At 32.9% G+C, this 26,010-nt stretch overlaps 1 protein-coding gene and 1 pseudogene across 1 annotated transcript in view; both read right to left on the reverse strand.

The window, feature by feature from the left end:
* Positions 1–22,324, reverse strand: part of LOC124887140 (anther-specific protein LAT52-like) — a 65,938-nt gene extending 43,614 nt beyond the window's left edge. The window contains exons 1-2 of the mRNA XM_047396334.1: positions 22,247–22,324; positions 21,539–21,716 (exon numbers count right to left, since the gene is read on the reverse strand). Of these exons, the coding sequence (XP_047252290.1) occupies positions 21,539–21,716; positions 22,247–22,324 (256 nt within the window). The remainder of the gene's footprint in view (positions 1–21,538; positions 21,717–22,246) is intronic.
* A 305-nt stretch (positions 22,325–22,629) lies between these two features.
* On the reverse strand, positions 22,630–25,781 carry LOC107841951 (annotated as a pseudogene).
* Positions 25,782–26,010: the final 229 nt, after the last annotated feature.

Here is a 26,010-nt window from a genome sequence, read left to right on the forward strand (position 1 = left end):
AATCAGATGAAAATAGTAAGAAAGGTAATTGGTTAATTTTCCCCTCTTCACATATGGTAGTTCATTCCTTAAAGTAAATGTTAAAGCTTTGTTACTCCAGATTCCAGCATTTCTTTCAATCTATTTTTCCAAGTTATAAAAGTATATATACTTTCTCCATCCAAAATTAAAAATTATTGGGTGTGCATACACTTTAACTGTAAGGAGAATGTAAAAGGAGCCATTTTTATCAGTGTTATTGCAATCAAACAGTAGATACATAAGATAATTATAACGGAAAGAGGTTGCTTCATTGAAGAATTTCCACAAACACCTTGAGGGCAAAAATTGACCCAAACAATGAATTTTCAAATCACACACAGAACTACCATCATCAATTTTCAAATATGAGTCAAACAAAATAGTGAGACTTACTTTTCCCTAAATCGCAAATAGAAAATCATAAAATTGAAAGACCATATTTAAACTTCTATTAAAATACAGGAAAAAAATTCACACAAAGCAACAAATTTGATACTGAATTACTTGAAATGCAACTCAAACACTCCTCAATGCTAAATCACACAAAACAAAATACATCATTATAAAGAAAATTATGAATTAAACCTTTTACAAAATTGAGTAGAACACATTTAGAAAATGCAGTAAACGAAGGACATACACACATGAAAAGAGAGTTGAGTAGCTTTGATCGGAGAGAAATAGTGAAGTATTCTGACATTTCGATCCAAAAGAAAGAATTAGAACTCAAAATATAGGACACATGTATAGATGGAGGCATGCCACAAAGTGTAGTCAGATAAAAAGATAGAAATACCCCTAGATGGTGAAGTAGACATGTCGTCCACCAGCTATGTGGTTATCACCACTTATATATTAGTAGTAGCCTCATGAGTGCAGTGGAGAGGGAAAAAATCAATACAAATGATAGTTCCAGTGAGGCAAGGAAATAGAAACAACACCCTTATTTTCTTAGCAAAACCGATGCTACAAAACTTGATTCTAGTGGCATTAGATTATTCTGTTTGGCATTCCAAATTGTCTTTTTGGGAATTTTTGGATAGATTTGACTAGTGAACTAGATCCTCCTATTATTCTACACTACAATGTTAGTCTCCACGATGATAAAATAATTGAGGATCCCATAATCGTACTAAGCACCTAGACTATTGCACACGATGAGTGAAGAGGAGTGCTGCCCGTTACTATCTATTGAAAACAATAAAAAAAGTAATTGGTATATTTTCACCACTTCACATAAGGTAGTTCATTCCTTAAAGTATATGTTCTAGCTTTGTAACTCTAGTTTCTAGCATTTCTTTCAATCTATTTGTCCAAGTTATAAAAGTATATATACTCCCACCATCCAAATTTAAAAATTATTCGGTGTGCACACACTTTAATTGTAAGGAAATTGTAAAAGATTATATTTTTATAAGTGTTATCACAGTCAAACAGTAGTGATATATCTTCTTTTAATGATGACCAACTAACAACAATAGACCAGGTCCCCCCTGGGTCTTCATAAAAATATGCAGCTATCACATGTCTGTACAGTTTTGTCTATTAGTGTAACAAACTGTGAAGGTGATCTGTGTACCAATCAAAATTCTATCCTAATCATTATCCTGCTATAAATAGAAAAAATGCTTCTCAATTCAATAGTTTTTTCAATTTGGTTATTCAAGAAGAAAAATGGCGAAAACTTAATACTGCTCAAGTTCCAAGTTTCTGTGTGTTGAGAGAGTAAATGTTCTTTTTTCAAGTCTTGGTCTGTAATAAAATTACTCATCTTATAAGAGTACTTCCTTTCTTGTGTCTGTAGAGTACTTAGATAAAGTTACCTGAGTTGATATTTGTAAGAGTTAATCAATATTGAGAAGAGATCTTGACAAAGTTGTCAAGGAGAGTTTCTAATAGAGTTGTTACAAATTAGTAGAGCTTAAAGTTAAGTTCCAATAGAGTATGTAATCATTAGTTTGATTATAGTGGATTCTTAAGAACTTGTGAGGGCAAGTCGTGGTTTTTCCTCCATTGATCAAGGAGGTTTCCATATTAAATCTTTGTGTTCTTTACTTTCCTACAAAATTCTATTTCCTTACTACTTTACTACTTTATTTATTATGTCTAACTCTTAGGGACTATGTCTCTTATAAGGTAGTGTACCCCTCATGTTTGAAAAATTGGTATCAGGGTAAGGTACCTCTAAAAGGTTCACTCTTAGAGTAATTTATTAATCATGTCTACTCCACCTAATTGGGAAGAAGGGCAATCTACCACTAGACTACCCAACTTTAATGGGCAGTACTGTGGCTGGTTGAAATCTAGGAGGTATGACTTTATTATGAATGAGGACAATAAGCTGATGGATATAATACTTGGTGTTCCTCAAGTATCAGTTAGAGAGGTTAAAGAAAGAGACATAACAAAGATGGTTGTCAAAACCAAAAGAGAGTTGATGATGAAGATCGAAAGAAAGTTGAGAAGAATTACAGGGCAACGAAATTGCTTGTCTGTGGCATAGAACCTGATGAATATAACAGGATTTCTGCTTGTAAAAATGCTAAGGAAATTTGGGATTGCTTGAGGACTGCTCATAAAGGAACCACTAATTTAAAAGATTTAAAAGTTGATATACTGACTATCCAGCATGAAACCTTCACCATAAAAGAAGGAGAAACAATCCAAGAAATGTATAGTAGATTCACTTTAATCACCAATGATTTGCACTGCTTAGGAGAAGCTATTCCTTTGTATAAACAAGTGAGAAAAATTTTGAGAGTTCTTCCTAAATCCTGGATAAGTAAAGTAGATTCTATCATCGAGGCAATAAACCTAAAAAATCTCATAATGGATGAACTTATTGGTAATATGAAGACTCATGAACTCAAGAAGCAGCAAGGGTAAGAAAAGAAGAAAGCAAAAAGAGAAAAATCTCAGGAATTAAAGGCTTCAAAGTCTGATTCAAGTAAGAAAGACACTGATGTTGCCTATTTGGCAAAAAAGATTGTTAGAGAAATGAAGAAAAGTGGTCAATTCCAAAAAAGAGGAAGTAGTAGAAAAAAGAGAGGTACAGTTGAAGTTTGCCACAAATATGGAAAACCTAGGCATTTTATCAAAGATTTCCTAATGCATGAACTGGATTATCAAGAATATCTAAATTTTGAAGGTGAAAAAGGAAATAAGAAGGACCAGGTCCCTTAAAAGTCAAGAAGAAAGGTTGCAGTTGATTATGTAGTGAAACAAGCATTAGCTGTCTGGGGAGATTCCTCTAGTGAATATGAGAAGGATGAAAAGTTTGAAGATGTTTCTATATTTGTAGTCGAGGATGAGAATGTCACCTTTGAAACCTTGTTTGCTCTTATGACAAACGCTGAAGATAAAGAAGAAAATGAGGTAACTATTTCTAACATTAAAGAAAATTTAGATAACTACTCTGCTAGAAAGATAAACAAACTTGCAAATATACTGATTGATTTTGCGTGTGAATTGACTACTAGAAAAATATGTTAGAATTGAAATTAGAAAATCACGAGGTTGAATTTAATTGCCTTAACTCTCCAAATATTTGATATAAAGGAACAATTTACTAAGTTGAAATCTAAAAATCTGAGTTTAATGAATCAACTGAAGAAATTGGATGACTTTGATGGTAAAAAAAAGAAAGAAACCTCAATGCTTCAAGTTAAGTTTGAATAAAAATTGAGGTATTCTCAGAAGCATCTCATGACTGCACTCAATAAGAATGAGAAACTAGAAAGGGTCCTGGTCTGTATAAAAGAATAACTTAACAAATCACTAAAATGGACCACATCTTCATAACTCCTTTCTAATTGAACAGGTCAGGGTGTCAATAATGGAAATGGCCTTGGATTTCAATTTAAAACACAATCACTTGGGTATCAAGGTAAAGCAATTCATGTTGTTAGAAAGAAGGTCTACAAACCTTTATGCACTAGTTGTGGAAGAGATGCGCATTGAAGAAAATCTGTAAATGTTGGCTTAGAGCTATAATGAGCAGTGCTAGATACATCCAGTAGGAAAATTGTTACCCTAAGGGTTCCATACCCTTGAAGAATGTGAAGTAGAACTCTCTACCTAGATAGTCCAAGAAATATTTGATCACACCTTTATTTTCCTTTTGGGAACTTAAAGTAAAGTGGGTTCCCAAATTTAAAAAATAATTTTGATCGCAGGTAAGAGAAAGGGAATGCAGTCAGAGTTAGTTTATGGATAGTGGATTCTCAAAGAACATAACTGAGAGGACTGACTGCTTGCTCTCTCTTTTGGTAATGGTAAAAAGGGATATATCCATGGTGTGGGAAAGATTAGAAAATCACATGATCAAGCAATAGAAAATATTTATTATGTGAATGTCCTTAAGTACAGTCTTTTAAGTGTTTCTTAAATCTGGGAAAAAGGTAATGAGGTGAAGTTCTCATCTGATGGATGTATTGTGTCAAGCTTGAAGTTTGGAAGAGTTATTTTCAAACCCAAAAGGTTAAAAAATATGTATGTGGATAATTTAGAGTCTATAGATAATGGGGAATTAACTTGCTTAAGTGTTCAAAGTGAAGATGCTTATCTATGGCATAAAGTCTGGGACATGTAAGTTTCTCTTTGCTGAACAAGTTGATTTCAAAGGACCTGGTCTGTGGCATGCCAAAGCTGAAATTTCGAGACAACAAGGTTTGTGATTCTTGCATTAAGGTTAAACAAACTAGGTCTTCCTTTAAGTTGAAGAAGAAGGTGAGTACTTTTAGACCTCTTGAGTTGCTGCATATGGATCTATGTGGACCTGTTAAAGTCAAAAGTAGAGAAGGAAAGAAGTATGTGTTTGTCACTATGGGTGTATACTCTAGATTCATCGGGAAAAAGTTCTAGAGAACCAAGGATGAAACCTATGATGTTCAGGTAATTTTTCCCAAGCAAATACAAATGAAGCAGAATTGTAAAATTGCTGAATTCAGATCTAATGATGGAACTGAATTTGAGAACTCTAGAGTTGTAGGATTCTGTACTGAATATGCAATTAATCACAATTTGTTTGCTCCTAGGACTTCTCAGTAAAATTGAGTTATTGAAGAAAATAATAAAACCCTCATAGAGATTGCCAAGACCATGCTGATCAACAGTGGGATTCTAAAGAGCTTTTGGGCTGAAGCTGTTAATGCTTCCTGTTATGTGACAAATAGATGTTTCATTAGATCTTTCCTAAACAAGACCCTATATGATCTTGTGTGTAATAAAAATCCTTAGCTTGACTACTTTAGACCTTTTGGGTGCAAATGCTTTATGCTAAACAATGGGAAGAATGAACTAGGAAAGTTTGACTCCAAAAGTGATGAAGCAAAATTTGTGGGATACTCCTCAACAAGCAAAGCATACAGAGTTTTCAATAAAATAACTTTGTTTATGGAAGAATGTCTACATGTAGTCTTTGATGAGTCTGGAAAGCTAGTGAATTTAGGTGATGATGAAGATTTTGATATTGAAGAACTCATTCCTGTTCAATGGGATGATATTGCTAAAGATGATGGTCAAAGACTAAATGATGCAGTTGGGAATGGTGAAAGTGATGGTGATCCAAGATTTTAATTACATACCCATGCTCCTGTTGAAGAACATCAGGAAGAGTCCAGTCGTACTCTTCAGGGACCTTGTACTAGTGTAACTCATCTCAAAAGATCAAACTGGAGGCACAAATATTTTCACCCACTTGAGAATCTGACTACACCTTTGGAATCTATAGTCCAAACAAGAGCACAAGCCAGAAATTTCATGGCATTCTAAACATCTTGTCCTAAATTAAGCCCAAAATTATGAAAGAACCTCAGAAAGATGCTGATTGGATCAATGCAGTACAGGAGGAGCTTCACAAATTAGAAAGAAGTAAAGTTTGGCAACTGTACCTAGATTAGTTGACAGAACAACTATTAGGACCAAATGGGTGTACAAGGATTTTGGGATTGTCTGAGACACTATCCCTATGATATGTAACAATACAAGTGCTCTTAATATGGCTAAGAATCTAGTGCAGCATAAGAGGACCATGCATATTGATGTAAGACATAATTTTATGAGAGGTAACATTAAGAAGGGAGCTATTTGTATGATGTTTTGTAGGACTGAGGAACAGATAGCAGACATCTTTACTAAGGCTCTTCACAAGGAACAATTTGTGAAGAATAGGTTTAGGCTAGGGTTGATCAAAATAACCTAGCCTACTGGATGAATAATTTTTTCTTCATAAAATTGCCTATGATTAGGAAACAGGTATCTTTGATAAAATATGTACTTATTGGTCTAACTCAATACCATACCTTTGTAAGTATACACGCATGGGAACTGCTTTGGAAAAGAATAGTTGAAACAGACACAAATTGAGGATCCCCTTAAAAAAGAGAGGGACCTGGTCCCATCTCTCAGGTAAGCACAAAAATAGTGTGCTTTAGAAATCATATAATTCTATCTAAAAAGCCGCGTGTCTTTCCTTTTGTGAGTAAAATCTGTCAAATCTTTAGTAAGGTGAAGGGTTGCACCATTTAGGACCAGACATGTCATTTCGTTCAAAAAGCATCTCAATGATAACTGTCACCTCCCATAAATACAAAATCAAACTTGTTCCATTTTATTCTCTTCCAAATTAATTCACAAATCATCTTCCTCAATTATTCATCCTCTCTAAAACAAATTGTTCCTATTATATTTCTCATATAAGCTCCAAATATCTAAAATTCCTATCCACTTGAGCCCTACAAAAGACCTAGAAATTAGTCAACCCCCAGAAATTTAATATGAAAATCCCCAAAATGAACATTCTGATTCTTCAATACCTAGAATAGTAGAAGATCCTCCTCAAATCCTCAACAAGAATCTGAACCCATGCCACCTATTATGTCCTCTCTAGAAACTACTAAGACTCTAGAGGTATCCGTTCTTATTGAAACTTCAGCAACTATGGAAATTTGTGCTAGGTTAGTGACATGACCTGAACCAGGGCATAGTCATGATGGATGCCTCAAGTTCAACTGGGACTAAAGACCACCATAATACCCAACTATAATCACCCTACAACCTACGTCGGATGAATTCCAAATAAGGTATATAACCATAATCCAACAACCTCAATCAAATATCCAACCAGCGCCAACCCTAATGCTAATACCAATACTAAGGCTGACTCCAATACCAAAACTACTTATGCCCATAGTAGTCCCACAAAGACTTTAACCAAAAACAAAGAACATATGATCGTGACATGCCCCCAACCACATCTAAAACTAAAGTCCAAGAAACAAAAATAATGTAAAGAAGTCCATAGCATGAAATGGAGTCTTTCGAAGTATGAAAGCTTACTACTTCAGTCTGACACAAAGTTGTACCCGAATACAAGTCACTGAGCAGGAGGAATAGTATGGCCGGTTCCTGCATCGCATGAAAATACAATGCCCGAAGATAGTTAATGGAGTGAACGCTAGCATTTACTCAGGAATAAGGATAAAATAATTCCATTATTCAAAACCAAAGTAAATAACCATATGAAATGACATACATATATACATATACACATACCGGGAAAGGGAACTGGGTTTAGTATGCATTTAAATCCTTAACCTGGGTTGTGTAGCTTTACCTTTATAATCCACCCATGGGCTATATGGGTCCGATGTTACCCCCTGAACCAGCCCTAGGGCGTGTAGATGTATGAACCAAAAATATCATAGAGGCTGGGGATTCTCGTGTACCCTTTGCCCACCATGATACATATATACAAGTATAACTTGGAATTCCCATGTAACCCACAAGCATATGGTCTCCATGACTAATCCTCATGTCGACAAACATGAGTTTTTAGTTTCCATCAAACAAACTCACACCTTCACAGTTAGCTATTATAACCCGCCATTATTACCCAATTAAAACATTTAGCACAAACCAAACTACCAATTCCAGGAGTCAATTATCAAGGCATTATGAAGTGGTATCTTTAGTTCGACTATAGCTTGTAAGTAATGTCATTATCTAAGGCTTAGGGGATTCCCATGTACCCCACAAGGTTTCCAATTAAACCAAAGCCATGGCCACCAAGGCCTTTCCAATTTATTTAATACCAACCAAATCAATTTAAGTTCCATTACCATATTATACGATGCAAAGGTTTCAAGAATAGTCAAACTATGTGAAAAAATCATTCTCATTGGCATTTTAATGAACATGTTGAGGGTATATAGTTTCAAAAACCAAAACTAAGTATTAATTGACCATTACCATGTAACCACATGTTCAAACCATAATTATAACATGAAAGACCATAAGAAAAACATAGGAAAACATTATCCAACCATGAACAACCAAAACCCCTAACATACATTTGAAAACCAAACACTACCATAATAATATCCTGAAAACCATTTATTAAAACATGCTTTTAGTTTAACTAACAATGAGGGAGGAGTAACATGCCTTAGTCATGAAGATTCACGTAGAGATTTTGATCTTTAAGCCTCTAGATCACCACCTTACAAAAACCCTAGCCCAATCTTCTTGAGAGGTTTTCAGAGAGTGTTTTGATCTTTAAAAGTATAGAATGAGGGATCAAATAGTGTTATAAAATGTGGGGTCTTAAAGGCTTAGGGTGGGAAATGTGCAAAATACCCTCAGCTTAAAGCTGTAAAAGGAAGCTTGGAGGGTACGGTTGGACCCCTCAACTTGAATCCATATCATAGTTGTGATACCCTTAACTCATGGCTTGATTAGAAAGTTGGACATCATATTCTGTCCAACATTCAACTTCCTTGTCCTAACTAGTACTATTACCATAGGACTAGTATCTTTCAAGTTATACCCTAAGTAGGACATCTAGGCTAAACACTGGACAACATATGGTTTAGACCCTACCTCTCATCATATAAACATATGACTCATCACCATCAACCTATAACCAAAATAGAAATCTAACCATAAAAAACTGGACACCTTATGAGTTGGGTCACCTGACCCATACCTACACCATATGAATAGTATGGTAAGTCATGTGATGATAAAAAACTCAAGACTTGAGAAATTTTCAAGGACCAGAACCCAGGGTATTTCAATCAGCCATGACGGTAGACCTAAATTAGGGCTTTGGTTCACTAATTGAACCCAAAGTTTCTTAACCTCAAATTTCTCTTTCCTTAGAAGAACCAAAAAGACTTGATGCCTCTAAAATACTTACTGTTCCTAGTTCCCCTTCCCTTCAGAGTCAAACCCTATTTTTGCTCAACTGTTCAACAAAGAAATTCTAGTAAAAAGGTTTGACCTTTCCAACAATGAGAATTGGGTAGTAAGATTTTACTTTCTCTTGCCAATGATACCAAGGAAAGCTCCTTTGGTGTAGAAGCTCAAATAGTAGGTGAAAAAGATGATTTCACAAAGAAGAGAGAGTTTGTGCAACCTCTAATTGAGGAAAACAAAGTTGATAATAAAAAATTACCTCTAAGATGGTTAGCTAAAAAGCAGAGGGGTAGTGAAGGCAAGGAAAAGGTGATGGAAACTGGTGTGAATGTTATCAGAACATACTCAACTAGGAGTTTTGAGAAGAAATTGATGGGGGTCCCTGTGAAGGCTAGCAAATTATCCACTGCTCGAAAAAGGCAACTGAAGAAAACTAGTGTTGTAGAGGATAAAAATGTAGAAGTTCTAGACATTAGAAATGGTAAAGATATTGATCTTAATATTGCTACTACAATAGAAAAATGGAGAAAAGAAGTCAACAAAGAAGGAAGGAATAGGTCCTCTATTATGAAGTCAAGAAGTCCCACTGGATGAAACGGAAACACATTGCTATAAAGAAAAATAAAGTCACTGTGGTACCTGGTTCCAAGAAGAGAAAAGCTGATGAAGAAATACCAAGCAGTGGTTCCAAAAGAAGGATAAAGGAGGAAGAAAAAAAGTCTGCATCCAGAGAAAAAAGAAATGAGATCTTGAAACCTAAAAAGTACTATCTCGTAGAGTTTTTAATCCCAGGATCTATGAAAAACCTGGTATGGTAGAGTTGGTAGAATATGTAAGATACCAGGGATGGTTACACCTTCTAGAGGAACCAGTTTCCAAGGTCTTTGAAAGAGAAGTAGTAGAATTCTATTATACTATGGATTTCTAAGATGATGGGCTGAGCCTGACTGTCCAGGTTCAAGGATAGTACATAAAATTGGATAAAGAAATACTGTGAATAATCCTGGATGTGCCTATTATAGGTGTCAGGACTGTTTTAAAGCAATAGGTCTCAATTGAGTTTATGATTGATACCTCAAAAGTGGGAGGAGCATCAGTAGCTGGTGTAAGAAAAAAGTTTCTTATAAGTAAGTTTCAGTTGGTGTTTAAATTTGTCAACAAGGTCATTCTGCCAAGGTCAGTGAAAAGGGCTATAGCTTCTTCTGTTGATTTGTTTATGATAGAATGTCTCAGTAAATTTGAGTTGATAAGTCTACCTACTCTAATGATAGAGCACATGTATAAGGTCATTCAGGAGAACGAAGGAAAATATGGTATGCCATATGGGTATTTCTTGAATAAGGTCTTTAATAACTTTGGAGATGTAGGGACCTAAGGGACTCTTAGAATAATGAAAAAGTGTTTGGTCTAATAACTTTGGTTGAAAATGAGTGTGTGTAGAAGGAAAAATGGGGACTATATCCCAAGTGTCAGAGCTATTGGATTTTCAAGAAAACTTAAGCAAAGAAATGGAACAGATGAGGGTGAATTTGGCTGCCAAGGATACAAAGATTTTGCACCTAAAGACAAAGAACCAAAAATTATACTCAGAGGAACCAGGTGCTATTGAGGATCTTACAACGGAGAAGGTATATCTCCAGACTAAAGTTTCAGCACTCACTAAGGAGATTCAAGAGTTGAATACAGAAGTTACGGACGGTACTAAGTAGCTACTGAATGATCATGCTATAGAAAGTGTCAAAATGGAGATGTTGCTTAAACCCCTCTACCCTAAACCTTCCTCTACGTAAGTCCTATCACCTCTATCCCTTTGTTATCCCTGTGTCAGTTTCCAGCCCTTGCTTCTGATGTGGCTTTTGAAGGATTAGATATTTTATGTTTATTAAGGTATGCTGTAATAGTGCTGATTTTATTTAATATGAATTAATCATTGTCTGTGTGTTTCATCTATCTCTTCTTTACTTTAAAAGTTGTTCGTTATGTTATTGTTGCCCCAGTGGCCATGAGTTAACTGACTTGTGTATATTTTACTCTTGATTTACTATTCTTACTTTTAAATGATGCTAATAAAGGAAATACTTAATTCATGAGGTAGGGACTAGGTACTAGGTACCAGGTGTAGGCACATATATTGAATGATGTGTTGAAGTGCAGGTTATTGACAAAGGAGAGCATGTTGGTATAGTGATACGGGGAATCAGGGAATTATGTTGGTATATAAATAAAAAAGAATTATTTTCAATTCAATAGTTTTTGCAATTTGGTTATTCAAGAAGAAAACTAGTGAAAACTCAATATTGCTCAAGTTCCAAGTTTCTGTGTGTTAAGAGAGTAATTGTTCTTGAGTCAAGTTTTGGTCTGCAATTGAATTACTCATCTTATAAGAGTAATGCTTTTCTTATGTCTGCAGAGTGCTTAGGTAGAGTTACCTGAGTTGATATTGGTTAGAGTTAATCAATATTGAGAAGAGATCTTGACAGAGTTGTCAAGGAGATTTTGTAATACAGTTGTTACAAATTAGTAGAGCTTAGAGTTAAGTTCCAATGGAGTCTGTAATCATGAGTTTGATTATAGTTGATTCTTGAGTGCTGGTGAGGGCAAGCCATGATTTTTCTTCCCTTGATCAAAGAAGTTTACATGCTAAATCATTGTGTTCTTTACTTTTCTGTAAAGTTTTATTTCCTTACCACTTTACTACTTTATTGCCTGTATCTGACTCTGAGGGATACAGGCAATAAAGCAGTAAAGCTTGAAATTACTTGAAATTACTCTGAGGCAGCCGAATTACTTAAAATTCAACTCAAACACCCCTCAACCCTAAATTGCATAGAACAAAATACATCCTTACAAATATTATTATGAATCAAACCTTCTGCAAAAATTGAGTAGAACACATTTAGACAATCCAGTAAACAACGGACATACACACATGGAAGGGAGCTGAGTAGCTTTGATCGGAGAGAAATAGTGAAGTATTCTGGCGTTTTGATCCAAAATGAAGCCTTAGAACTCAAAATATAAGACATGTGTATAGCTGAGGGCATGCCACAAAATATAGTCAGATAAAAAGATAAAAATGCCTCTAGGTGGTGAAGTAGACATATTGTCCACAACCTATGTGGTTATCACCACTTATATATTAGTAGTAGATATATATTCATTTTATGGTTTTGAATTTTGCAAATTTGTTAGAAGATGAATACACTAATTGATTGCTTTAATAATAAATTAATGAAAGACACATTATATATATCTATATATCTATATATTTATATTTAAATATAATCATAGATACTGAATCTGGTCTAACATTGATTAGATGGTTATATACTAGAAAAATGAATGGTCTAAAGGGTCTACGATTGAATGAGATCATTGTCAATGCTAGACAATCAATATAATTAATGATTTTTAGTGTACGAGTCGGTAATTAGTATATAGTAACAAATGTGATAATTAAATAGATTATATTGAATTAAGTACCATTGATTGAGTCCATTGTTGATCTTAGACTATACACTTAGTCTATAATATACTAAATGGGTATATACCCATTACTAGTACATTATAAATAAAGAAAATAATTAATTAATGATAAATTAAGTTATTGAAATTTATAAAATTCAAGGATTTTAAACACGTCATATGATTATATAAGTGTCCACATAAATAGGGGTGGTGATCAAAGATATATAAGGATGAGTAATGGTTGAACAAACAACATCCTTAGAGCAATGTTTGGCAAAACATAAGTACGTTCTGAGGATTTCATTTGTTCAGCCATTACTCTTCCTAATACATCTTTGATCATCATTCCCAATTTAAGTGGACTCTTATATTATCATATGACTTGTTTAAACTTCTTGAATTGTATAAATTTTAATAATTTAATTTATTATTAATTACTTATTTCTTTTCTTACAATATACTAGTAATAGTCTATAAATATGTATTATTATATATACGGTGAATTATCAATTTATTATAGTCTATTCTATACAAAGTCTTACCTTTGTATTATACCTAATAAAATATGATACATTATCTTAACTAGTAGAATTTTAAAAAGGAAAATAATTAATTAAAAATAAATGAATTACAAAAATTTATACAATTCAAGAAAGTTAAACAAGTCATATGGTCATGTAAGAGTTCATGTAAATTGGGGGTGGTGACAAAAGATGTATGAGAAAGAGTAATGATTGAACAAATGAAATCCTCACAACATACTTATGTTTTGTCAAACATTACTCTCAGAAGTTGTTTGTTCAATCATTACTCATCTTCATACATCTTTGATCACCATTCTCAATTTATGTGGACTCTTATATGATCATATGACTTGTTTAAACTTCTTGAATTGTATAAATTTTAATAATTTAAGTTATTATTAATTAATTATTTTTTTTTATAATATACTAATAATGGCCATATACACATCTAGTATATCATAGAATAAGCGTATAGTCTAGGATCTACAATGAACTCAATCGATGGTTCTTAATTCAATATAATTTATTTAATTATCTCATTTTGTACTATATACTAATATTTTTGGACCATTATATTAGTTATATCTCTTAATTGATACTAAGATATTTCATGATCGGTCTTCCATATCTTAGTATCTCATCAGTGATTTATTTTTTTTTAATTAGGAGAAGATCGCAATTCCTTATTAGTTGATTCTTTCCATATTTGTTGTGTGTTCTCTTGTATATATATATACATACATAGTAATAAAATGGCATACCTCTCTCCAGTAGTAAAGTTTATATGGTATTAAGAGCATAAAAGCTTCACAATATTTTTTCCCTAAGAATTTGTTTTTTCCCTCTCCCAAAATAATGGATCCAAACAATTCCTCCACTAAGAACACCTTAAACATACCTCCAAATAATTCATCCACTGAGAATATTTCCATCACACCTTCTCATGTGGCTACACCAAGTTCTCCCATAATTCTCACTATGAATAACAATGAGCAGTTGATCAGTATCAATGTTGTTGCTCAGACACCTCTAAAGCTCAACAGTACGAACTAGCAGTCATGAGAATCCGGTGGAAAACCATCCTCACTACATATGGCTTTCTTCACTTTGTTGAACAATCGTCAAACTCAACAGTTATTTTTTTCATAAAAGGCAAGACCATCTCATCTGAAATGCCATTATTGCCTTTCTATCTTTTGATATTGTTCCCTTTGTCATTGGTGCCAAGTCTTCCAATTCTTTGTGAAAAAATCTGGCGGCAACCTATGCAAAGCCATCATGTACTCGTATCATGAATTTTATAGAATCTTTAAACCACATGAAAAAAGGTAACCTCTCTATTGCTTCATACCTATAGAATATCAAACAAATCTGCAGTACTTTGACCTTGGTTGGCATATAAATTTCTATGGATAAACTCTTTCTTCATGCTCTCTATCGACTTCCAACGGAATATTTACACTATTACTATAGCTCTATGTGGTCGAGAAACTCTAGTGAAATTTGAAGAGCTTCATGAGAAGCTCCTTGATTTTGAGCAGAATCTTATTCGCTCATCTTCTTCTACCATAGTTCCAATTACAACAAACTTTACTTTTAAACCATCACGTCATATCAATTGTTCTCAGCCCAGTCATGCTGTGTGTCTAGGAAATAGCTCAAATCAACTTTCTTCTAACAATTTTGGTGCTCAGCTTACTGGTCAAAACAAACACATGAATCACTATCGTGTTACTTGCCAACTTTGTGATAAGCCTAGTCATCATGTGAAGTAGCGTAATAAATTATTGACAATGTTTTATCTGGTTAATGGATCTGAATCAGATGGACATACAAGAAACAATGCTCAATCTTAAGCTCAACAACTACATTCTAACTATGTAACTCACAACACTAGCAATGATAAAAATTGGCTTGTTGACTCTGGTGCCTCGATCATGTCACACAAGATCTTCAAAATCTGTCTGTTCACTCTAATTATGATGAAAGTGAAGATATTATGATTGGTGATGGTAAAAAACACAAAATCACCCATACAATATTTGCTTCTTTATTATCATCTTCTCGAACTTTAACTTTATCCAATGTTTTATATGTTCCAAAGATGAAGTTGAACCTTATTTTTGTTTGTCAACTTTGTAACTAATTATGTCTGTCTCATTCTCACCTTATTCATTTGTTGTGAAGGAATTTTTCTTTGGGGTGCCTCTACTAGCAGGGAAACCTAAAAATGATGTTTATCTATGGCCATCATTTCTTCGATCACTAACCTCTCCTCAAGCCCTAGGCGCTGCCACCACCATAACTGCTTTCAATTGACATCGACGTCTCGGTCACCTGTCCTCTTCCACTTTTCGTCAAGTTTTCAAGTTTTAGATATTTCATCTAAATTAGAAAAATTCTTCTTTTTCAATTCTTGTAAATGCAGTAAAATGCATAAGTTTCCTTTCTACAACTCTATAATAAAGAGCAATGCTCTTTTGGAATACATTTATTCAGAGGTTTGGGGTCCTTCACCAAAATTTCAATAGATAATTTTTAATATTATTTAATATTTATTGATCATTATACAAAATACATATGGTTTTTCCCTTAAAATAAAAGTCTGATGTATCCATTATATTTTCAAAATTTTAGAAAGTTGTAGAAAAGCACTTCTAGAAACCCATCTTCTCTTTTTACTCTAATAATGGTGGTGTATTCATCCATCTTAGATCCTTTATTAAAGATAATAAAATTTCTAACCTTCTCACTCCTCTACATACCTCTGAAGCTAATGCAATTGTTGAACGTCGACGCTATATTGTTGAAACGGGCATCACCCTATTGTATAATACAAATCTCCCTTTAAAATTTTGGTCCTATGCCTTTACTACTGTAACCTACTTAATTAATTGCTTACCTATAAAAATTTTAGAGAATCTGTCTCCCTATTTTTGATTGTATGGTTGACAACCAAACTATACCAAGCTTTCAATATTTGGTTGTTTGTGGTATCCATGGTTGAGGCCTTATATTCAAAACAAATTACAACCTCGCTCCAACCCATATATTTTTCTTGGATAATTGCAAAATCAAAGTGTTTATATTTTATTTATCCTGTGAAGTCTAGGTTGTATGTCTCCAAGCACGTGGTCTTTGTGGAGCATCATATTTTGTATTTATCTATGGAAATTAAGGCCAATCGACCTGATTTTAACTTTGTTGATATATGGGCTCCCTCACATTATACTATTCCTTTTACATCAACTCCATATGGTAACTCTTCTCATTTATATCTATAATATTGAATTTAGAAAGTACCTCTCATGAGGCCGCCATCATCAATCGCTCTTCATCTGATATGCCTGAGAACTCCACCGTATCTTTTAGGTATGATTTTTGCTACTTTTGGTTCCTCTATTCTTTGTTCTGCCCCTATACCAAATCATCCCATAGTTACCCTTTCTATAAATAATATTAGTAAGCGAATTCAAAAACTTTGTCTTAATGCTCTTTATCTCCTAAACTCGAATCATTCCTTGATGCACAATCTTTTAAATTGCATGTCATTTTCTCAAATACCATCAGTAAACCCAGGCCTATCAGATCATCAATTTCTTCTAATTCAATACCCAAGACTATTAAACCTATAAGTGTTAGCCAAGCATTAACATATCATAAACGGTGTGTTTCCATAAATGAGGAATTATCAACACTTAAGGGTCAAACATATGATCTCTTGTACCAACCAATTCTCAAGCCAAACCCATCAGGTCTAACTGGGTTTTTTTTGAGTTAAATACAAATCTGATGGAAGTATTAGCTACTATAAAGCTCAACTTGTTACTAAAGTTTTCTTGTAGTGTCAAAGTGTTGATTATGGTGAAACATTTTCTCTAGTATCTAAGCATAGCATAGTGTGTATTATTCTTTCATTGGCTGCCTCATTTGATTGGCCACTTGGTCAATTAGATGTTAAAAATGTCTTCTCGCACGGTACTCTAACTGAGAAAGTTTATATGTCTCAACCTACTAGGTTTGCGAATGAGACATATCCCACTCATGTTTGTCAGCTTTACAAAGCAATTTATGGGCTTAACAGGCTCTGCGAGCATGGTATGAAAAACTCAAATTCTATCTTGTTTCATATAGATTTTTCCACTCTCAGTTAGATTATTACCTATTTATAAATGCTAAATTTAGAGTTACACTCTCTCTTATTATCTATGTTGATAATAGAACTATCACGGGTAATCATCAACGTTCGATGAAAGATTTTATTGGGTGTCTTGCTAATTGTTTCTCTATTAAAAATCTTGGTGATTTACATTTTTCTTAGGTGTTCAAGTTATTCACTCAACTTTTGGAATTTTCTTATGTCAGCAGAAGTATATATATGAGATCTTACACAACATGGCTGAAGCTAATCCAATGTGCACACTAAGGGTAAGCAGATCTTGTCCCATAAGTAATGATAGCTCTCAAATTGAGGATCCTAATGAATATCAAGGTAAAGTTGGAAGTTTACAATATCTCTACCTTACTAGATCAGATGTGGCCTTTGTTGTAAGTAAATTATCCCAGTTTACAAGTGCTCCAACGATTAGACATTGGGCCATGGTAAAATAAGTTCTTCACTATCTTCCTAGCGTATCTACTGATGGTCTATTTCACTAAATCTACATGCCTTCTCTAACTCAGACTGGGAAGGTAATCGTGAATATCGCTCCTCTACTACAACATATATTGTGTTTTTAGGCTCCAATCTGATCTCATGGACTTCTAAGCAGCAAATAGTTATTGCTCGCTCATTCACAGAATCTAAATATTGTGCTATTGCTTCAGCATTAGCTGAAATTTAAAAGGTCCGTAATTTTCTTTAAGAGTTATCTATTTCTCTCAAGAAACCACTAGTTATCTACTATGACACTCTTGGCACGACCTATGTGTATGTTAAATCAGTTTTTCATTCCAAAATAAAGCACATCGAGATTGCCCGTTGTTTTTTTTGAAATCTTTGCCAACAAGGCCTACTATGTGTTTCTTATATCTCATTCCAAGACCAACTGGTTGATCTTCTGACCAAGCTAATTTTAAAAGATCCATTCGAAGCACTATGGTTCAAGATTGGTATACAGACCGATGTATCATTTTGCGGGTGCATATTAGTGATATCTCTTAATTGATACTAAGATATTTCATAATTGATTTTCCATATCTTAGTATCTCATTAGTGATATAGTTTCTATTTTGATTAGGAGAAGATCACAATTCTTTATTAGTTGATTCTTTCCTTATTTATTGTGTGTTCTCTTGTATATATATATACATACATATCAATAAAATGATATACTTCTATCTAGCAATAAAGTTTATACATTCTATCGACCCATATATACCTTACAAATAATAAAGTACCGATCTAGCTGGACTAAAATCTGCTACACAAAATAAAAAGCATTAATTATGTTGATGGACTATTAATTTATGTTCGACGGTAATAAAGTACAAGTATTCAACTTTTTAACAATAACAAAGTACAAGTTGTTACTTTTTCAATAGAACATCTGAATGTTTTTTTTAGGCAAAACTTATTTTATCTCCTTCATTAACTTCTCTATTTTATTCTATTTTAGACAATTACAACGTCTTAAGAATCTCAAACATCCAATGTAAGAAAAGTCCTATATTTTTCATTGTGGTAATCTGGCTGTCTTGAGGACGTCACACATTGATACAAATTCTTGAACTGTACAGTTGAGAAAATGAGTTCTTATATATGTGTGTGTGTGTTTAATTTAGTAATTTTTTATTTAAGTAATAAAATCCTCTAATTATTTACTTTTTTGTCTAGGATAATGGAGGATGCTCATTTTTAATTGGCTTAAAAATGAGTGACCGACGAGCAGTCTATCAATGTTAAGTGCTGGATCTGAGACATCAAATTTTCAACTATGGTCTATCATCTATCTCCACTTGTAACTATATATATAAATTTATTTTGATTGTGTTCTTTTTGTTTCTATTTTGCAAATTCATCTTTGTTTATTAGTAGACTTGAAATCTTAACCCATTTTTAAATGAAGTTTGTTATTTTTATTTATTTTTCTTGCTTTAATAATATCTTTTTGTGCTTCTGTTAAATAGACAAGGGTATATAATTATCATTGACAATGTAAGAGATTTGTACTTTATTACCGCCGAAGTTCGTAAAAGCTCGATAATAGAGTCTAAAACAAAAATGATTCAGTTAGTTAATAGTTTTGCATATATCATCGACATAGTTAGTTATAGACTAGAATAATCTTTGAGCAACCAACACAGGTGATTATAAATCGAGTGAAAGGCGATTGATGACAATGATGTATGATGATCAAGTTTGAATCCTTAAGAACTTTTCTCCTCCCTGTTTAATTATTTTTATACTCCATATACAAATAATATAGTGTTAAAGTAATAAATTATGATGAATTTGAGAAAAAAATATGGACTAATGATTCTTATACGGTATTGTAGGAGACCATTAGAGGTGCTATAAAAGCTAAATGAAGCCTAAAAACAAGCCATAAAAAGTGGAGAAATAATGAACAAGTCCATGAGAAGAAAGGAGCAAAGATTGACCGAAACCTTACCTAGAGGGCTTGGCTTTGCGCTGCATCGCATATGGCGAGGGGACACTATTTGGGGTGTGCTATAGGCTTGCGTCACAACCCCTTGGCCCTGTAATGGCCAAGAGATGTAGTTCCCCCTCCCCCAAGGACGTCTAAAAGTTGGTTCTTACGTTATATAAGTGGGGGTAAAACTGTAAATGCATATGTCTTATATGGGGCAATCTACGTATGACCTAAAATACTATATAAGAATTACTTAGCACCCTTACACATAATCTCTAGATCAACACACAATTGGAGAGAGGATAAAGTATCAAGGGATCCAAACTAGGGTTTTTTATTCTTTAACTTTAGCTTTCTTGCAGCTTTTACTTATGAATTCAGTTATGGTGATTCTTTGTATGACTATGAGTGGCTAAACACCCTCTTTATAGGCTTGAGGCTACAACATGATTGCGTGATTATGGTTTTTTAGTTGGTTAATGTATTTATCAAGTACTTGATTATTCTTGCATGATTTTTTAGTTGGTTAATGTGTGTATCAAGTACTTGATTATTTTTTGCATTCTTGTTTTACTATTCTAAAGCATCATGAACTTTAGGTTAAATCTTAGTTCCAAAACGAATTGATCATAGGAGTGGAGGGACGAAATGAAGAACATAGAGAGTATAGATCATGTTTTTAATTGGTTTAATACTTATTATTAAAGGATGTTATGCGGTTAGGATAGAGATATACCTAAATACCCCACTTGGTTAATGAAAACGAAAAGATAACTAAGTGCATCTAAATTAGAGACTCACATCCCTACTCAACGATGTAGTTGTGAGACTAATTTAGGTAGATGACTTAGAGGGTGACCATCCCCAAGTTATATTATCAATCTTGTAAAATCAATAATCACGATAAACGCTAACATCGGCTATAAACCGTAGTCATGTATGAATGTGATGTAAATGCCTCAATCTTAGAATTCTCTTTATATTGTCAACAATCCAAGTTTCACATCATTGTTATTTTGATTATTTAGGTTATAAAATGAAAACGCAAAACTCTTGTTGGTTACAACTTGCATTTGTTTAAACGTCAATAGTAACGCTTAAATTGGATAGTTTGCTAAAAATCAAGTCCTTGTGGGATGGATTATCGACTCGTAAGAGTCACTTTATTACTTATTTGACTACGTACACTTGAATGTGCGCTTGGGTGCAACACCTGCCCCACTTTTTTGCTTTTTCAAATCCTAATCTTAAAAAAAAGATAATTTTTTTTTAAATAAGTATGAAGTAAATTGAATTTTAAAAGTGGATAGCATTCTGAATAATCTCTGCTATGCTTGGTGAATCTAGTGAGGCATAGCGAGTGTCGTCTAAACCATGAGGTGACGACCCATACTAATTTTCTAGATCCCTTCCAGTTTGCTTTCTTTTTTACATCTAGGTCCCTTCTATTCCATAGTATATACACATTTTGTTTTCTTCGCGAGACATAGTCCTACATGTTAATTCAACATAGGCCAAACGTGTATGACAATTTTCATACTAATCTACCGTCTGATCTTTTATAGCAATAATTTCTGCAATAATATTTTATTATAGCGATAAAGTTTTTTTTTTTTTCTTTTTGAAACTATCATATCATATTATGATATATTTTTTATGTAACAATATCTCACTATAACAATTAAAAATTATCAAAATACAAAGACGTTATAACGAGGTTTGATTTTATACCTTTAATGTAGTCGCTGATTTTGATCTGAAATTGAATACGACAAGTGTCACAATATACATTGCGTTCGACTTTGAAGACTTCATGGCATTGAGCAACGGCCAATATGCTGCAGAGAGCGGAAAGGACCAAAATAGCCTTTGCTATTTTTCTTTGCGTTTTTTTCTTCTTCTGCACGATCTTGATGTGTGTCACAATTAGAATACAAATGATATATTCAACTTTTTAAAGGAGAAAAAAGTTGAAGAAACAATGGTAGAGAGATTGTTGTGGAATAGTTGAAGGATGACCCAACAGTTAATGTGAGGTTTGGAAGTTAATTGATCTTTGTTTTGTTTTATACATAATTTTATTTGGTTGAGAGAAAAAAATATTTAAACCACAATTAACAATATAGAATTCCATTTAAAGGGACATAATATTGTGAGGTCATTTATTTGTGAAGTAATTTATCATTTTCATTTTAAAATTTTGACTTTTTTAACTACATATTATTTAAATACAAAACAATGGAGTGGTGAATATTCAAATTTAAGGTTTTGATTTGAAATTGGTGATGTATAAATATAAAATAATGGAGTTGTGAATATTCAAATTTGAATTTTTAATTTGAAATTAGTGTTTGAACAAAACTTCAATTTGAAATTTTGATTTCAAATCTCAAATTCACCTAAAAGGTTGGATTTCATTTTCAAATTTGTGACATTAACTTTTTCAAAATCTGAAACTTGACCCATAACTTGAATTTTGGAAAAAGATTCATGTTCGCCGTAAAGAGATTTATCCATATCATGTGGAAAGATTATATATTCAAACATTAGACTATTGAATAATATTTGGTTTGTAAGATTGAGAAATATATGAGCAAATGATTGTCTTTCTGACAAAGGAACTCAAGGGGATCAAATAGAAGAGGATACTTTGAATTATAAAAATATATGATCAATCAGTACTATTATCTAGGTGGAAAATATTAACTTGAGGAAATTTGTTACCAAAACAAAACGAAAGATAACAAAGAGGTATTTAACAGATGGAGCATCACAACTTCCAAAAATAAAGAGCAAACCGAAAGTTTGTAAGACGCATCAACTTGAAGCTACACATTAGAACTTCTTCTTCAATAAAATTCAATGAACTTTCTTGTTCATGGTGAGTACACATACAGGAGAAGTCAACTCTTAGTCTTTTTTATGTTCCTCCTTGATTCACCAAATCAACAAAAAGATTGTTTTCTCTAAAACTTTATAATAATAATTTAGTTTAAAATTCAAGTGGGAACAAACCCAACTCATCAAGAACATCCTTGCAGCCAGGTAGAGCTGCCTTCTGCATGACGAAAAGTGGATTCGCATAACGTGTTGGATTGGGAATGCCAACATTTTTGCTGCAGACAACTCTTGCGCTGTCAAAACTTAGTCCAGGTTCGTTGCAATCCTCTCTTGGGCTGTGGACAACTGCAACATCACAGAGTTCATTCTCATGGTCACCTACCACTTTCATTGTGTATTTGCCATTCTTGTCTGTCACCGCTTCTGTAACTTATTTCACCTTTTCTGTCACAATGTCTCTGCATGCCAACCGAGCCACTGCACCTGTACCAAATACAACGTCAGTGAAACTTCTCCATGACAATAATTTTCTAATTTAGTAACCTATTTTTCAATGTTATATTTGGGCGAGGCTCCTCACCAGTGGGCCTTGTGTCCAGTTTGTCCAGTGCCCCTCTAATCTGATTACATGTGTTCACTTTTAAATTTAATTCAGTGATCATTTAATTGAAGATGCCCACTAAACCATGGTTAGGCCCCATTAGTTTTCTATTGCTTCGTACCTTATTGCCACTAATGTATTCCCTCCGTCTCAAATTATTTATTTTAAATCTTTTAATTTGATTTCTCATTTAATTTATTTTTTTTATTAATCAAGAAGAGATAATTTTTTTTCATCTTTTATTCCTTGCATTATTTTTTTTCTTTTAAATTAAAATGTAAACATTATTTAATAGGAGCACTATAATAAACCTCATTAGTTTTCTATTTGCTCCGTACTTTATTGCCACAAATGTATTTCCTCCGTCTCAAATTATTTTACATTTTAATTTAAAAGAAATAAAATAACGCAAAGGATAAAACATGGAAAGAAGTTTTTTTTTTATCTCTTCTTGATTAATGAATAAAAATAAATTAAATAAGAAATCAAATTAAAAAATTTGAGGCAAATAATTTGAGACGGAGCAAATACATTAGTGGCAATAAGATACGGAGCAAATCGAAAACTAATGAGGCCTAACCATGGTTTAGTGGGCATCTTCAATTAAATAATCACTGATCATTAAATTTAAAAGTGTACACGTGTAATCAGATTAGAGGGCACTGGACAAAAGGCTCACTGGAGAGGAGCCTCATCCGTTATATTTAGCTCTGTAAATCAATGAACTTAGAGCCCGGTTGGATACTGAAAAACAGTGGCTTTTAAAAAGTGAAAAACAGTGGCTTTTAAAAAGTTTGTTAAAAGTGCTTTAGGAAGTAATAAACTTATTTTAAAAATAAGTGATAAAAGTGCTGAAACTGAAAAAAATTTATTGATGTGTTTGGTAAATAATATTTTTAATTACTTTTTTTTGGTTAAAATGTCTGAAATATCCTTATAGCTGGTAATTTTTTTTTTTTCATGAATGACTATTAATTTGTGCGCTAAAAACTCATTTTTTTAAAGAGTTCAAGTGTTGAATGTTTGTGTTTTGAATGTTTGTGTTTAAAAAATATAGTTATATATTAAAAGATTATTTGTTTTTCTTCACAGTTACGTTAAGATTTCGTATCATTAAGGTGAAGTGTGTTGTGTTATGAACATTAAGATTTCGTATAATTATTCTTTACGTTAAATTCTTCGTGCTTATGAACATGTGGTGTGAAGTGTGCTGTGTAGTAGTGAAGGAGAATTAGGGCTACAAGAGTAAACTTGGAATAAGAAATAATTATAACGAACATAAATGTAATTTAATTGGTCAACTTTAATAGCTTATAAGCTCCCAAAAAAAAATGAGAATGATTGCTTCTTGTTTTTGGCTTAAAACAAGTCAAATTTGAAATTATAAAAATTGCCAAACACATTTATAAGCAAAAAAATAACTTATAAGTTATTTTGATCAAATTAAAAGCTTACCCAAACACCCACTTAACATGTAAAAAGAAAGAAATGAGTTACTACCTCCGTTTAAAAAAAATATCTACTTTGACTTGACACAAAGTTTAAGAAAATAAAAAAGATTTTTGAATTTGTAACCTTAAATTAAAGTTGAATCAAATGTACTAAAATGTCCTTTAATCTTGTGGCCCTAAATATGCCACGTAAAAAGTTGAAATTAAAGTATTGCCAAAAAAGAAAAGGAATCATTCTTTTTGAAACGGATTAAAAAGAAAAATAGATCATTCTTTTTAAAACAAAGGAAATAGTACTTTTTATTTTTCTAAAATTTTTATGTATGTTAAAGCCTTCGAGATTTGATGGTAGTCTATAACCGAGACCCTAGTATAAGCGTGATAAATTGTTGCTAAGCATGCATACACTGTTTGGTGGGTCTAGTAGGAAAAATGAGTGTCAATATTTTACACTATCAGTTAACTTGACCTGTTATTGCAGGTTATCCAATTATTTACATAAAAATTTAAAAAAAAATTAAGTAACTTACAATAGCAAGTTAAATTTACTGATAGAGTAATATTTTGTACACACGTTCCACAAAACTTAAATTCTAGAATATATGAGCATTTTGCCGCCTTCATATAAGACAGTCTTACATGTCAATTTAACATAGCTCAAACAGATATGACAATTTTTGTCCTAATCTACATTCAAACATCTCTATAACGACAATCTTCGTTCTCCTCCAACAATATTTCATTAAAGTGATCAAATTTTTTTTTGAGAACTGACAATCATATTATGTTATATTATTTCCCTATAATAATTTAAAACTACTAAAAAAGGACGTTATAACGAGGTTTGACCTAATACCTTCAATGGGCTCGCTGAGTCTGGTCTTAAATTGAACACAGCAAGTGTCACAATAGACACTGCCTTCGACATTGAAGAATTCATGGCATTGAGCAAAGTTGGCAAAGGTCAATATGCTGCAAACTGCAGAAAGGACCAAAATAGCCTTTGCCATTTTGCTTTTTTCTTTATTTTTTTGTTTTTTTTTCTTCTTTCTTCTCCTGATGTGTATCACAATTTGAATACAAATGATATATTCAACTATAAGGAGGAAAAAGTTTAAGGAACAATGGTAGAGAGATTGTTGTGGAGTCATTTAAGGATGATCCTATAGTTAATATGAAGTTAGTTGGTTAATTGACTTGTTCTTTATTTTTAAACTGGCACGATGGGTGGTCCACATTAAAAAATTACTCTTGCTTAAAAAAGTATCTATTTTCCTTTATGATCCCTTTTTTTTTACAATACTTTAATT

The sequence above is a fragment of the Capsicum annuum genome, chromosome 9 (assembly GCF_002878395.1).
Source record: "Capsicum annuum cultivar UCD-10X-F1 chromosome 9, UCD10Xv1.1, whole genome shotgun sequence".
Classification (NCBI taxonomy): Eukaryota; Viridiplantae; Streptophyta; class Magnoliopsida; order Solanales; family Solanaceae; genus Capsicum; species Capsicum annuum.